The sequence below is a fragment of the Mustela lutreola genome, chromosome 9 (genome assembly GCF_030435805.1).
Source record: "Mustela lutreola isolate mMusLut2 chromosome 9, mMusLut2.pri, whole genome shotgun sequence".
NCBI classification, from domain to species: Eukaryota; Metazoa; Chordata; class Mammalia; order Carnivora; family Mustelidae; genus Mustela; species Mustela lutreola.
The window spans coordinates 135376681-135392267 of NC_081298.1; the positions used below are offsets into that span (position 1 = coordinate 135376681).

The 15587-nt window shown below is 46.2% G+C and overlaps 1 protein-coding gene across 1 annotated transcript in view; it reads left to right on the plus strand.

Moving 5' to 3' along the window:
• The window catches only part of NBAS (NBAS subunit of NRZ tethering complex), a 317470-nt gene that overhangs the window by 297331 nt on the left and 4552 nt on the right, over nt 1-15587 (plus strand). Inside the window, exons 50-51 of the mRNA XM_059132606.1 lie at nt 1454-1592; nt 8195-8323. Of these exons, the coding sequence (XP_058988589.1) occupies nt 1454-1592; nt 8195-8323 (268 nt within the window). The remainder of the gene's footprint in view (nt 1-1453; nt 1593-8194; nt 8324-15587) is intronic.

Consider the following 15587-nt stretch of genomic DNA (forward strand, 5'->3'; position numbering starts at 1 on the left):
GCCACATGGCCCATTGGGGGCGCTGTTTCGCCAGCCACTGGTTCCGCTGCCTTGAGGCGGCCCATTAGAGAAAACCCAGGAGAGTGGAATTCAGCCTGTGCAAGAGAAAAGCAGAGGGTGAGTCCTTGAGTGTAAGAAGACTCCCCAGTCCTCCAGACCCTCTCAGAGCTTTGTTCGTCCCTTGAAATAAGCAGTATTCTTTGTCCTCACACAGTGTTCGTTTGAGCCGAGATACAAAGGCTTTGCCAAAGGCTAGTACTGGCAGTCCCTTTGTCATTGTTACACCTGACATTTTTCTTAGGGGACAAGGAATGAAGTCCTTTGAAGGGAAGAACCACCTTAAGTGTTCAGTGTCTAGAATCTAGAGCTGTGCTAAGACAACAGACTTACAAATAGTAAAATTGTTTTAAATAACACTATAAGCAAAATTGGTAACCTGTTTCTAGGGCCATTGAATGAATGTATCTTTAACGTGTTTTTGGAAATGTAAATTGTGAAGTTTGTATGAAACACGAGGTACTGACATCTAGAGAAGGGAAACAAAAAGCAGACTTGTATGCTTTTATGTTTTAGAAATAAGGAAACTGGGGACTCCTGGGTGGCTCTGTCCATTAAGCTCAGGTCATGATCTCAGGGTCCTGGGATCAAGCCCTGCATCAGGCTTCTCGCTCAACGGGGAGCCTGCTTCCCCCCTCTGCCCCCTCCCTGCTCATGCTCACTCTCTCTCTCTCTGACAAATAAATAAATAAAATCTTAAAAAGAAAGAAAGAAAGAAAGAAAGAAAGAAAGAAAGAAAGAAAGAATGACTGACTGCCTGAAGGACGCAGTGTGATCTCTGTACCGCTTGCCTGTGCTCCCAGGCTGACCTCCACTGTGCACTGCCCTCGCTGTGCCTCACTCCGGCCCTGGCCCTGAAGTTCTTATACTAATCCTAGGCTCAGCGGAATCCAGTATTTAGGTGGTAAAGGCTCAGATGTGCCTGCTATTGAGAAGGCACAGTTACAGACATCATTCACGATAAAGCGATTTTCTTAGGAAAATATTAAATTGCTTTCTCAGAGTGAGGAAACCTGAGGCCCAGAGAGGCTGAGTGGCTTCCCCAGCACTGACTGTCTGGGCTGAGAGACACCCAGGTGGGAAGCCAGGGAGCCGGCCCGTGAGCCCGGTGGGAGCGCCAGCCTCCGGGCCGCTGTGCTCTGAAGGTCTGCCCGCAGCCTCCATACTGCTGGATACTTGGTGATGCCCCAGCAAGCTCTTTTCTCTCCAGGAAATGTTCTCTTTTCTGCAAGAGGGACTTGAAGGAACACATCCTCTAGATTGTGACTGCCATTTGCCAAAAAGCATTTTACTTCACGAGGTGGCAGTTCTTTTCTTTCTTAACATTTCGCGTCCCAGTTGTTACAACATTAATCGTTCATTCCCAGTTTCTTGTGTTTTTCTCCCTCGGAACCAGCATAACCAGCAATCCGTGGGTGAGGCTGATGACCGGGATGCTGACCAGGTGCGCAGCGGAGAACAAGGACGGACTGGGGAATGAGATCTTGAAAATCTGCCGCTCTTTATACAACACCAAGCAGATGCTCCCTGCAGAGGTGAGTGGAGAATTCCAGTGGTTTTTCTGGGGGGCAGCCCTTCCCTGATCCAAACTCTAGGAGAAGCAGCATCAGCGACTGGGCTTGACGAACACTGAGCGTAAGTTATCAGGAGGCAAAGGCCCATAATTTGGAAGAGATCAAACGAAGGACAGCCATGCCGAGAGGGTGCTTCGAGGAGGTTTTCTCTCTGTTGGAGGCTCTGAAGCCTATTCCCTTTATAAGCCCCCAAGTGTAACTTAGCCTTTAGTTCCTGTTGGAGGCCCTCTTATGTCGAACTCAAGCTCCCGTGCCTGGGGTCTTGGGAGCCAGCCCGTGTGCTGTCTCTGCCCGAACTGGGCAGCTGGTAACAGAGCGGTAAACACCAGTGCCCTCTCTGCAGGTAGCCAGTCTTCTGCCGTCATCGTCGTGAGATTGCATGACCACGATATGTTTTCTCTGTTAACGTGGTCGAAACACAGCCACCTCCACTTTGACCATCATTCTCTTTGATCCCTAATTTGGCTGTCACTGAGGTGTTTGCCTAATATATATATATATAAATTTGTGTATTCTCAAATAAGCACATATTAATTACAGCTCCCTGCTGTGAGCCCGACCTCAGCAGTGTATTGTTTGAGCAATTTTTACATGTCTTAAATGTAAGCATTTGGATAATGGCACTAAATGGATTAATTGGTTTTCAAGTTTCTACCACGTAGGAGATAAAATAAAATTGTAAATATGATTCTTTGAATCCTCACTGTAATCACTCAAGGAAAATATTCTCATTAGGAATGTACATTTAATGAATTGTTTTCTGAATGAGGGTCTGGGTGTTTTGTGATTGAATTTTAAAATATTTTATCCCTTGAAAGAAGTCTTCCAATGACCAGAACGACAAAATTCTTCTGTAAGATCCTGATCCCTTTATACCCCACCATGTGGTTTGCTTGCATCAGCTACTTCCTTACCTGTGGTGTGTTGGGCTATATTGTGAGCCCCTGAGGGTTGCAACCACGGCCGTGTCACTGCTCTCTCACCCGCGGCGGGGTTTAGCATGCTGCGTGGAGCTGGGGACTCCATGCAGTTTATCGTCCCCCCAAGGGTGAGTAGTAGGTAAACAACAAGGGTTCATCTTGACCTTAACATCAGTTGCGATCAGGCTTTGTTAGATCAGGACCAAATGCCAGAAGGGCCCCGCCAGTTCTGCTGCGTCTTGGTTGGGGAAGCACGATTTAGGGTCTCAAGCTGGGTGACGGTGCTGCCCGGCGCCCGCTAGCACTCTCAGCCTCCCGCTCCCACCATCTGGTTTGACCTTCGCCACCACCGGAAGGAGGTTCCTTGACCTTCGTTTTTCAGCAGATGTAACAGAGGCTCTGAGAGCAAAGGTCCTGTTTCAGGTCACTCAGGCAACGGAGGGCGGACCTGGTCCCTAAACGGAGGCCCTGCTGAACGCGGAGGAGAGAAATACTTCCACGGGAGCCGCTCTTAACACACCTGGGGTGCTCGCGTATTGAAGGTGTTACACGTAGTTCTTTAAGTTTTACTGCCCTTTCCCCCCTCTCCTAGGGTACTTCTTCAAGAATGGCCTGTAGTCTATAAGCCTGGATTATTGGTGTTTTAGGTGGAAGGGTGTTAGGATCTCTATCATTACCTGGAGAAGTTTGTTAGCTTACTTAAATATCCTCCTCGGTTTGGTTTTGCTACAGTTAGTGCTGAGGCAGGGAAGGGAAGTTCGCTGAGAACACGGCTGCAGCATCTCTGACCTTGACCACATAATCAAAGTTAGCAACAGTTACATGTGTGAGCGTTCAGCCCCCAGGCGATGGGTGACTAACACATCCGAATGTCCAAAGCAGTATTGAGTACTCTTAGCGTTGTACTTGAAGTTTAGGGGGCAACCTTCTAGGACATGGAGGAAAAAGTCTGTTCTTTTTTTTTTTTTTTTAATATTTTATTCATTTATTTGTTTGACAGAGATTACACGAAGGCAGAGAAGCAGGCAGAGAGAGAGGAGGAAGCAGGCTCCCCATGGAGCAGAGAGCCTGATGTGGGGCTCGATCCCAGGACCCTGAGACCATGATCTGAGCCAAAGGCAGAGGCTTTAACCCACTGAGCCACCCAGGCGCCCATGTTGTTCTTTTTTATTGACTAATGAATCATAAGTGATGCTTTGTATTTCCTATTTTTAAAAAAGGAGTCAGTGATTAAATGAGAAACTAAGTAGCTGTGAAGACTCAGCCTCCCCGGCATGCTCCTATGGCCAGCTTGAAGCACTTTGACAAATGGAGTAATATTTTATTTGCTGTGGTCCTGCTTGATCTAAGAATCTCTGGACCAGTGATTCCTGAGTGTTTTAGGGGAATCAGAATGGGTAGCGCAGTGCCGTAAGCCTGCATCTGTTAGAGTCCTCCTCACACATCACAGAGAGGGATCTCCTGGTCTCTCCTCTTCACTGGGACTGGGAGCACCTGAAGGGCAGGGACAGGAGATGCACTATAACAGCCGGAGGCCTGGCGAGGCATGAGATTGTGCTGTTCCTCCTGTCCCACATGGGGCCAGAGATGACCTGTGTTCCTGAGGAAAGCACCAGATGCTCCAGACCTACCATTTCTGGCCTCTGAAACAAGGTTAGATTGTGTCATCTCCGAGGCGACTCTAGTTCTGAGTGTTCTTCAAGGTCTCCAGGCCTTCGAGGAGGACCTGAGACAATCTGTTAGGACCTTTTCCATAGGTCCGCAGTTTTCTTGGAGGTGGCAGAAAGGTACCAGATTGAGCCCCATTTGGAAGGGGGTCCTTATCACTTGTCTGTTCCAGTTTGATGAGACGAGGTGTAATTATCATCAAATGAGTTGCGTTGCCACGGTTTCTTTTGTTTGTTTTTCCTTATGCAGCCTCAGTGCTGTCTTTCAACTGGGTACATGTACAGATTTTTGTCTTAGGATACCATGATTAAAGGAATCTTGTCAAGGTTATGTACTATTTTTATTGATTGTTAACTGTGCTCAAATGTGAGTTAAAATTGTTACAAAGGAAGGAACACTGTAATTAAGAAATGGAAATGTCTTGTTAAGTTTATTTTACAGCATTTGGAAATTACAGTCTAATTTCAGAACTGCATAATGTTGAATATCACCGTGGTGGGAAAATTATCCATGACTCACTTTTTTGTAACCCAGTACCTTTGGTTGCCTTACTCTATGGCTTATAAAGTACATGTGCCTGTCTGGGACAGGGTACTTAAAAGGACATAACCTTTTGATTCATCTGCATTTCCCATCCCCCCACTAAGTTCCCATATTTAGAGATTTTTTTTCGTTCTTCATGACTCTTGAGAACGTCTTCACGTGATCCCAGCTGTTGTTCCTGGTACCTGTTTACTTCCAGTCATGCTGGTTTTGCTGGTGGAAAATATTACCAGAAGGATAAAATCAATGTTGCTCATAGGTCATGTGTCCTACAGTCTGGAAAGGTCTGTATTCTCCTTCTTAGCTTGTATCCATGGCAATATATGAAACATTCTCAGGAACGGGAGATATTCAGAATGAGAAATTGGCACAAAACAGATTCTCGGCATTTAGAGATTTAAAATTCCAAGTTCCAGCTATTTGCGACCGACCCCGAAGGTCCCTGGTTTTTTAAAGGCACAGCCAGAGCCAGCAAGAGTCACAGGGGCATTGAGTCAAGTGGGCGGGAGTTAGACGCCAGCCGGTGAGGGAGCCTAGCTAATGTCCAGCAGCTAAGTGTCAACGTGATTGTTCCCTCTCGCAGTCGAGTTACTTTTGCTAATGTCTGGAGTTCGATTGTCTGGTCCGATGACACCCAGCCCTGTACACCTTGCCTCTCGCTCCTGCCACAGGCCCTACCATGTCTTCAGGAGCAGGGTACCCCAGGATGAGCAGGGGGACTGGTCCCGCTTCTCTGACACCCAGCAGCCACAGGAGCCGTGCCCGGGGCCTCACCATAGAGGACAGTCCCCTGGGTTCTGGCCTGGCTTTGGGCCCAGACATACCTGTTCCTCGCATTCGAGGTCTCTTATTCTGTATCTTGATGGCTAGACAGGTTTGAGCTGGGAAGGTACCTGTGGGGTGTTTTCTGGTTCCCTTTGCTATTTTGACCTTTCTTAGAGCTCCCAAAATCCCTCTATAAAACTGATACACTGTCTTCTTGCAACAGAGGGGAAACTACGCAGAGAAAACCTAGTATAGACGTTAAATAGGGAGTATTTAGCCAATCACTGTTAGCTAAGAGATTAAAAATACTCAGCAGCTCAAAAAGGACTCCTCCGTTCTTAGATGTCCTTGATTTTATCCTTCAGGTAATATTTTCCATCAGCAAAACCGTAAAGTCCATAATTCAGCAAGTACCATGAGCAACAGCAGGCATGACCTAAAGGCATTCAAAGAGTCATGAAGGGAAAAAAATCCTCTAAATATGGGAATTTAGGGGTCAAGAAACGGGGATGAAGGAGAAGGTAAGTTCCTTTAAGCACCTGTCTTAGACAGTTAGGCCGACACACTTCCTCACCATCTGTCCAGGTTGTCTGCTCCGAAGGGTATCCAGGTTATTTTGATAAAACTTGTCCTCAAAGCTGTTGTGCTGTGCTTAGTCTAAGTTATCATAAAGTGCTGAGAAATACCTCTTTACCTAGTACTGATAACTCAGTCAACGAGTAGATATGAGATGAGAAGGAATTATATAGGACTATTTGAAGGTATAGTATATACCGAGCAAGTTTGGAATACAGAGAAGGGAAAGTGCGGCAGATGAACAGGCGAATAAATGTTTACGAAGTATGGTGGGAACGGAGGAGTGCTGGGCCTGGGAGATCAGAGGTGTCTTTTTAAGACTTGGGGTTTTCCTGGGCCCTTTTTAGCTGAGACCCTGAGAACCAGTAGGGGTCTCGCAGGCAGAGAAGCAGCAGAGGTTAAGGCTTGTGCACAGACCAGAGGTGTGCGGGAGCTCATTGTGTCTGCTTCACTGCCAGGACGGTAGCCACGGCCATGTGTGGGTACTGAAATTTAAGTGAAGGACAGTTGAATAAAAATTTTAAAACAGTGCCTGGATTACACTTGGCAGATCTCACTAGCCAACATGTGGCTCCTGGCTGCCATGTGAGACAGCAGAGATCCAGAAAATTCCATGGTGGCCGGAAGGTCTCCTGGGCACCGAGGAACGTGCAGGTGGGGGAGCATTGCTGGGACATTCCAGGAGGAGGAGGGAGACCGAAGCATTTATGGGTGACAGCTATGTGAAACTGTCATGTATGGGAGTTTCTGTTTCATCTTCCCAAATATTCTCTGCAGGTTTTGGCATCTCAGATTACAAATCTGCATTTCTCTCTGGCCCAGATGCTCAGTGAGACCATATGACTGTGTAGGTTAGGGCTCACAGAGGATGATTGAAGTACACCCCTTACAAACCTGTTACCCTGCCGGTGTTGATCAGTTTCACACAAGGTCATGTAGCAGGACCTTCCAATCTGAAACCGAAGCCCTTGCTGATCTCCAGTAGACGCACTAAGGGGAAAGGTGAAAACACTATAGTGAATGGAATGCCAGAGAGGCCTTTATCCTGGGCTTTAAATAGAAGCTTCTTGTTTTATCTACACTTTATAATAATGCAAAGAAATTATGAAAATGTCATAAATTTGAGTTTTTCTTCTCTGATATGCCACTCTTGGAGGAGTGCAAGAGAAAGATCAGTCCCATGGCACTGGTGGTGGGTAGTGATTTCTCAGTTCTTTCAAAAACAGCCCTTGCTTTGTGTAATAAGTTGCACTCATTGTCTGGTTCTTGGTCCAGATGTTCTGTTCTTTCTGTTACAGCTAGTTAGGACACCGGGGAGCACACAGCTCAGCAGGGAGGAAGAGCTTGCAAATTTATTGTCTATTCTATTATACTTTCGTTGTGAAGGATTATCATTTGTTATCTTATATAAAAGTCTGCTCTCTGATGACAGGTTCAGCTAGGATAATAAAACACTGAGGATAAAATTCAAATGTCTATGTGGAGATCCAAATGCATTTTCATTTTTCTGGACCACAGATAGTTTTCATGAAACATTCAGTTCACCTTGACATTAGAATTATAAACAGGTTTTTAAATGTTTAAGTTGCTGGCTTTTCTTGTTGCAGAGGACAACTCGATATTGTTGATAATAACAACCGGTAATAATTTTTACCATTTGTTAAGTGTCTAGGAGAGGCCGAGCATTGTGTGTTATTATTCATTAACACTTATTCTCACACACACACAAAACTGCAAAGCAGATATAATTACCTCCATTTTGCTGGTGGGGAAACTAGAGCTCTGGAGCGATTAGAAGAATAGACCACAGTCCTCTATCCATGCAGGGGGACCCTGGGCAGCCGTGAAATGCAGTGTCTGGTGAGTATCAGGTGAATATCTGAGAGCTCAGGAAGGTATTTACTATCTGTTGTGAAATGAAGGAAGCAGGTACCAAATGCTAAATCAGCGTGGCCCTATCTGTGCTCCATACATGCAGAGACACACAACACTCCTACGAAAAGGTGCGGAAAGAGACCCCAACCAGAGTAGTGCCTGAGATACGGAGTGCCTCCTGCCTCCTCGCTCACCTGATTGTACTTGTGGTTTCAGGGCGTGAAGGAGCTGTGCTCACTGCTGCTCAGCCAGTCCCTGCTGCTCCCAGCCCTGAAACTTCTCCTCGAGAGCCGGGATGAGCACCTTCATGCCGTGGCGCTGGAGCACATCACCGCCGTCGGCCAGGTATTCCAGGGGGGCTGACTCTCGTGTGTGTTTCCGAGAAATGAATTTGCATTGTCATTCTCATAAGTAATATCCATGATTCATCTCAGACCATTTTCTCTGCAATGTCCTCTGACCACATTAACTCTTTCTATTTTGTCTAAGAAGTAAATGTGTATTTTATAAACATGTACTGAACTCCTCCCATGAACCAGACTTCGTGTTTATGTGCTGAGAATACAAATCTGAATAAGGAAGCAGTTTCTCTAGAGAAGCAGCCTATTAGTCCCTTTAGGGAAATGTCACAGCCGTCCAGGACCAGTGGATTTGTCCTCGCCACTTGAAATCTGGATCGAGGGAATTTGTTGCGGCGGGCAGGCTTCTGTGCCTGGACGTAGGTGTTTGGTTACATACTAATTAAAGGTGAGATGGTGGCTACAAGTTACGTTTACTGGAGCCATCTGAAGTCTCAAGCTCTTATTTCCTCTGGCAAACTAAAGTGCCACTGAAGCAGTGTCTTGGCTTGAGGAATGACGTACTAAAGTCAAGGCCTGAGATTTCTCCCTCAAGGCTGGTTGTCTTGTTACTGTGATTAAGGAAGAAACTTGTTCTTGCCTTTTAAAATTTTACACTTTGGGAATAGATTGATCAGGGTTGTGTTTTAATGAATTTGTGTTGTGTGAATGTGTTGTATGTATTACTGAAACCCTTCTGTAGGGAGACCATTCTTTCATTTGAAGTTTTGTGAGCGTGTACACACACCACACACACACAATTTCAGTTGTGTGGGTATACTCACGCAGGTGAGTTTTTCACAGAAATGTAAGGCGATGTTTTCCAGGGACCAGAGAGGGGAGGAGAATTCTAGCGCGGAAGATACAGACTGGCCAAACGAGACAGTGAGGAGATTTAATAACAGTGGGCACAGGAAGTTAGGTATATGGTTACAGAGCACGGACCATAATTGCATTTGGAAATGGTCATAATGAACAAAATGAGAAAAGTCTAATGCGTTTATTCATTGAGATGTATTTCTGAATTCTGTAAAGATTTTGGGACTAGCCTTCCTTATCCCTGAAGCCTGGTCAGAGCAGGGCTTCTCCGGAGACTGACGGAAATAGAGAGAGCCGGAGACCTGTGTGCTGGTAGCCCGCCCGTCCATCTGTGCCAACATAAACATTGCATTATGTGGGGAATTTACAAGAAGCTAAGAATTACGGTGGATTCTTTTCTCCTTAGCCTGTTTTTTTTTTTTTTTTAATTGTAAATCCAAGAAATCAGGAAGAAGGGACACACGTGGAGGAAAAGCAGACTGCATATTTTCAGTGCTTTTCCTCCTCATCACCACCGCACCCTGTGTTAGTGTCGCTGCTTAAGTATTCTAAATTTGCCATGGGCCTCTTCGAGAATAAAACAGTGATTTATTATACGTTGCCTTTCCGTATCCGTCGTGCACAGAGCTCGCAATGCAGTTCAAAATTGCATAGGCAAGTGTATCAGTTTTCATTTTAAAGATTCTTCATCTCCAGTGCATCTCATAGAACTGCAGCCAGCGCTGGGACTCCCTAACGGCTGCCCGCCACCCCTCCAGACACGCCCCCATTCCCTCTGCCCTGCCCCACCCCCTACACACACACACACACACACACACACACACACACACTCTTTCAGAATAAGAAACCAAATGGGAACCTTGCAGCACCCAAGTCATTTTGAAGTGGTGCTGATGTATCTCTGTAGCACCTTGATCCGACGCGCAGCACGCAGCCTTGTGCTAAAACTCTGTGGTTTTGAAATAGGCCCGCGGCCTGAGGCTGGTTTGCCTGAGGTCGTGATGACCACAGGGACACCTCTGTGGCCTCTGGATGCAAAGTTCCAAAGCAGAGAAGTCAGTTGCTAAGCTGAGTCACTTACCCGCCCCCAAGCCCCTCACCCGCGGGCACTGGGTGGTGAGACTTAATGGTAACCTCTCCAGCTGGGGCTGGGGGTTCCCATCAGGTAACCCGTCTGTGACCCTGAAATGTGTTCATAAAAATGCCTCGTATCGTCAGACCCAGTGCTAAAGTTTGGCAGAGTTTTCCAGTTCTTATGTATTTTTAACTTTATTTTGAGATGATTTTAACTTCGCTTTCAACTGTCGGAAACACTGCGGCGAGATCCGTTACACCCTTCGTCCAGTTGCCAACAGTGGTGATGTCTGGTGCAGCCGCAGTGTGGCATTTAGCCAGGACGGGAGCAGTGGCATTTGTCCAGTCCTCTGACACGCCCTCATTTGGGGGGGGGGAGTCTGTGTGCGGTATCGTTGCGCGGAGATTTGTGTCACCCCCACTCTGGTCAAGATACGGTTCCATCCCAGGGATCCCTCGGGCGCCCCTTCAGAGCCACGGCCACCACCCCCCCCCCACCGCCGCGACACCTCTCACCGGCAGCCTGTGGCAGCTCCTCACCTCTTCTCCACCTGTCACTTTGTCATCTCGACAATGCTAGCTGTCCTTCGTCACTCTCTCCCGGCACCATTCAAAGGTCTTCTCTAAGGGAAGAGTTGCAGTGAGCCTTTGTGCAGGAATCCTCACCCGCCATTTTTATTTTATTTTATTACGTTTTTTTTTCTGACTAGCTGTTTTTAAATCCTATGTGGTATTGCAGTGGAAGATATAATACATTTACTTTCTTTTTCTTTCTTTCTTTTTTTTTTTTTGCTTTCTTCTTTTGTGTTTATTTTGCTATTCACTCCATCCGTTAGGAGAGGGCCTGAGGTCACCGGTGACTTCAGTTTCCCCCCTAACGATTATGGACGCTAGTTCCTGTTGACATTAAAAGAAAAAGTGTCCAGCACAGAGACTCTGAGAGGCAATTGCTCCTGCAAACTTGTGGGCCGAGGTGGAAAAGCGCCCCCCTTGCTCACTGATCACATGTGTTATTCCACTGTAAGCTGTGAGATGCTGACAGCTTCGTCAGTGTTTACAGCTGCACGGATGGCGCGTGAGTGCTGGTGCCCGAGACTGTACCCGCTTCACCTCCGATAGCGGCGCCTGCTTCCTTCTCAAAGCTCTTCTGAAATTTGCAGATCTCTAGTGTTGAGTGTGTAACGTCTTACAGCTCGCTGTCTCTTTCCTGAAGAAATAGAAAGTCTGTCTTAGAGATTAGGTTGTTGATGAGTAATTAAAACCCTGGTGTGGTAGAGATCTTCTTCAGCTAACAATGGGGTTACGTCCCAATAAATCTATCATAAGTTGAGAATATCATAAGTCAAAAATGCATTTAATTCACCTAGCCTACAGAACATCGGAGCTTAGCCTCACCTACCCCACGCATGCTCCAAACGTTTCCGTTAATCTACGGCAAAATCAGCTAACACCAAAAGCCTATCTTATAATAAAGTATGGAATGTCTCACGTAGTTTGTTGACTACTGTGCTGAAGGTGAGAAACAGAACAGCTGTATGGGTACGGAAGAGGGTGGTCTGCGTATCAGATGTTCACCCTCATGGTCGCGTGACTGGTGGGCAGCTATGGCTTTGCCCAGCCTCATAAGAGAGATCGCACTGCATGTTGCTAGTCCAGGAAAAGAGCCAAAATCCAAACGCAGTGATGCTTACTGAATGTGTGTTGCTTGTGCTCCTTCGTAAAGTCAAAAAATCGTAAGTCGAAGTTAAGTCGGGCTGTCTGTCCATCAGCCTTGGTGAGATGTGAACTCGCCTCCAAAACCTTACTCTGTCCAAGAAGGATTTTCCTGCTGCCATGTTCAGATCTCTGGAGGATTTTCCGCAGGGTGAAACTCATCACTCATTTGATCAGAGGAAGCAGCTGTTGATCCCTAACAGTTGTGTAGACTGAAGAACAGTTCCAGATTTGCGCTGGCTTCTGCTTTTCACAGCCTTCTCCTTAGTACTGCTCAGTGCCTCGACCCGCACCCTTTCGCCTGGGATCGGTCCTGGACTACAATGCTTAGTGAGAGCGTCATTCAGGGGTTTCAGAGGAAGGGTATACGGCCTAATCACACCCAATTAAGCATTTCTCTCTGAAGCTAATAACCACCATTTTTCTGGCACCAGCTCTTTGCCAGGCATTGTAGTAGGCACAGCCTCACTTTCTCTTCTTAATAACCTTGTAAGAAGATTGCATTCTAGTTTTGCAGATGAAAACACAGAGACTCAGATGAGGTCACCTGGCTAGTAGAGCCAGCGTTGAAATTGAAACGCTGGACCCAACATTCAGAGCCTGTCCTCAGCCATGCCGCGACAGGACAGGCTGTCTTACGGTGCACGTGGGTTCTCTCTGCAGAGAAATGAAATTGCTGGAAGCATCTCTCATCATATTAGCTCTGAAAGAGACTCGGGCAGAACTGGTCTAACAGCCTGGCCACCACAGGGCTTCCTTTTTCAAACCCGCTCAGACTCCGAGGTCAAGCGCTCTTGGGGGCTGGGAGGGCCGGGAGCTCCCCACGTCCCGGGGTGCCCCCACCGGTTTCTGATAACCCTCGTGGTACGAGAGCACCTGCAGATTGAAAGCTGCTCCTTTGTCTTGATCGTCGCCCTGCCCGATGGAGCTGTTCAGAATAGTTGCTTCTGGGGACCATCCTTTGTGTGTTGTAGTATTGGGGAGTCTTAGCCCCTTTCATCTTGCCCAGAAGGCACAGGAACGTACCGGCAGTACTGACAGTGCACTCGTGTCTGGGTTGGAGGGAGAGCCTCCAAGATTCCCAGAAGCGCATCTTTACATGACAGATGTTCTACAGAACCAAGAAGTTCTCCTTTCTTTGTCTCCTCTTTAACTCTATCCAGGTTTCCGACTACTTCCTTCTTAGTGAGAGTCTCTTCCATTCTGGAGGGCTTCCTCAAAACCGCTGTCTCACACAATTCTTAGCTGGGTACCTCTGGGGACGGGCAACTCACTCCCTGTAGGTCAATCTATTCGGTTTCTAGGCTGCACGGATAGTGAACAGCCTGGTACTGGGTGTAGGGGTGAGGATTTTTGTGAAGGTCAAGTAAAATAACATCTTATGTTCAAAGGCATTACGGGGAGAGTCACATGTGACACAATTAATTGCACAGGAAATGAAAGTGGGAAGGAGGTAGGTACAGAGTGTGGAACCAGCCAAACTCAGGGCCCTCGGTGCAGCATTTGCTGTGGTCACAGAGGTGAGCAAGCTCGGCATTGCAAGATTCTCTCCTGTTGCTAGAGCCTAAGTTAGGTGATTTGTCCTCGTTTTGGTTTCAGAAGAGGCGTACTGTGACATTTCATGCCGGGAGGGGGGCTAGAGTGCTTCTGCGGAAGTGGAGTCCACATATCATTCAGACAAACAGAGAGACAGAAGATACCCTGTGGGCGCTTTTCTTATCCAAGTATACAATTGTGCTGCCCTTTTATTTCTCTGCCCTTGTAGTTGGTATTTAATAACTTTTATTAGTAGCAGTATGTGTAAAACTGAGACAAATATCCTGTCCTCAAGTAAACAGTGAAATAATATTAAATAATCTTCTTTAAAATAATTGGAATGAGGCCCTGCATACATTATGCTAGTGGAATTTCAGCTTACCTCATTATTGTAATTACTCTGCATTTGGTATAGATCCATAAAAATCAAAGATTTTAATTCAGAGAACGTTCATTACCTGTTGTGGAAACCGGAATTAAGCAGATAACATTTTCATGACTTGGAAGACGGTAGCACTTTGTGCTTTAATAGATTTCTTTCCCGAGATCTTCAAAGTTTCATTTATTCTCAAAAATTAATTCCAGAAAAAATAATCAGTAATTGAGATGGCAAGCATTACCCATTTTATGATATGTGTACGCCTTCCCCTTCTAGAACATGCTTCATGCCTTGTTTGTTTCACTGTAGTAACTTTGTCCCTCTACTGAACTTGAACTCTGCACCAGGCATTGTGCTGGGCACTTAAAAGCATAGGCTATCACAGCCCTTAGACACTGTCTGTTTTTCAGATGTGGAATCTGAGAGATTGTCCTTAACAAGGTCACACAGCTGTTCAGCAAAGAAACCAAGACTGGAAATTGGTCTCTAGCCCAACGTCTGTCTACTCTTCCCAAGACCAGACTGCCTGTCACTCGAATTCAAAAGTTATTCGATCAGAGGAATTAAATCAACTAATCCTCCTGGACTTGTTTCATATTTATTTCCAACATCCAACTGAGTCCAGAAATGACAGAACATATTTTTTTCCTCAAGCTGGGAAAGCACCAGTCAAGCAGATGTCAGGCACGAGTTGTTTTCCACAGACTATATACTGAAGTAAGTCTTGGTCCATTAAAAAGTTACATATTTTTAAAAATCAGGAAAAAAATGTGTATATATATATATCAGATCCTTTGAGGAATTGTAACTTCTAAGCTTTAAAGCAATAGAAAAAAAAAAAAATCATAAAGGAACAGTTCTTTTCCTGACAATGTAAAAATGTAAAACTTCTATAAAACAACAAATAATCTGAACAGAATTGCAAACAGTTTAGAATGTTCATTATAACTAAAATCAGGGTTAACATTATCCAGAGAACCCTTCCACGTGGGAAGGAGTGATGTCACGACTCTGGTAAAGGAGCGAAGGGTTTGATGCTTCCCACAATAAGAAACAAAAATGGTAGGAACGAGTGCGGAGGAAAACAGTCCTTGCAAATAAACATTCAAATTAAAGCATCCTTGAGGTATCATTATGCATCTCCCAAATTAGCAAAATAATTTTGTTTTCAAAATAATAACTGCCAAAGCGGAGACGTTTACAGTGAGACCGACACACTCCTCCTTGGGTGCTCCCCGTGTAAACTGGACAGTTGGCTTTACTATGGCTGCACCCCCGTTCATGTCCCTGCCAAGAAAGGTTTCAGGTCCTCTTTCCTGTGTGTTAGTGTGTGTGGGCTGCGGTAACAAAGCACCACAGACTGGGCAACTCGAGTCCCAGAAGTGTGTTGTCGTACAGTTCTGGAGGCCAGAGTCCAAGGTCAGGATGTTAGCAGGATTGAATTCTCCTGAGGCCTCTCGCCTTGGTTTGCAGATGGCCACCTTCGCCCTGAGTCTTCACAGGGTTGCCCCTCGGGCGGGTGTGTGTGTGTGTGTCCTCTCCTCTTGATGAAGACACCAGTCAGACTGGATTAGATCTGCCCATGTGACTCATTAAACCCAATTGCCTCTGTAAAGGCTCTTTCTGCAAGTGAAGTCACGGTCTCAGGTCCTGGGGGTTAGGACCCAACATGGCGATGGGGGAGGATCACAGTTTGTCCCGGAACACCCTGGTTATGCCTCTCTGGTAAGTTATCCTACGGGAATGATTC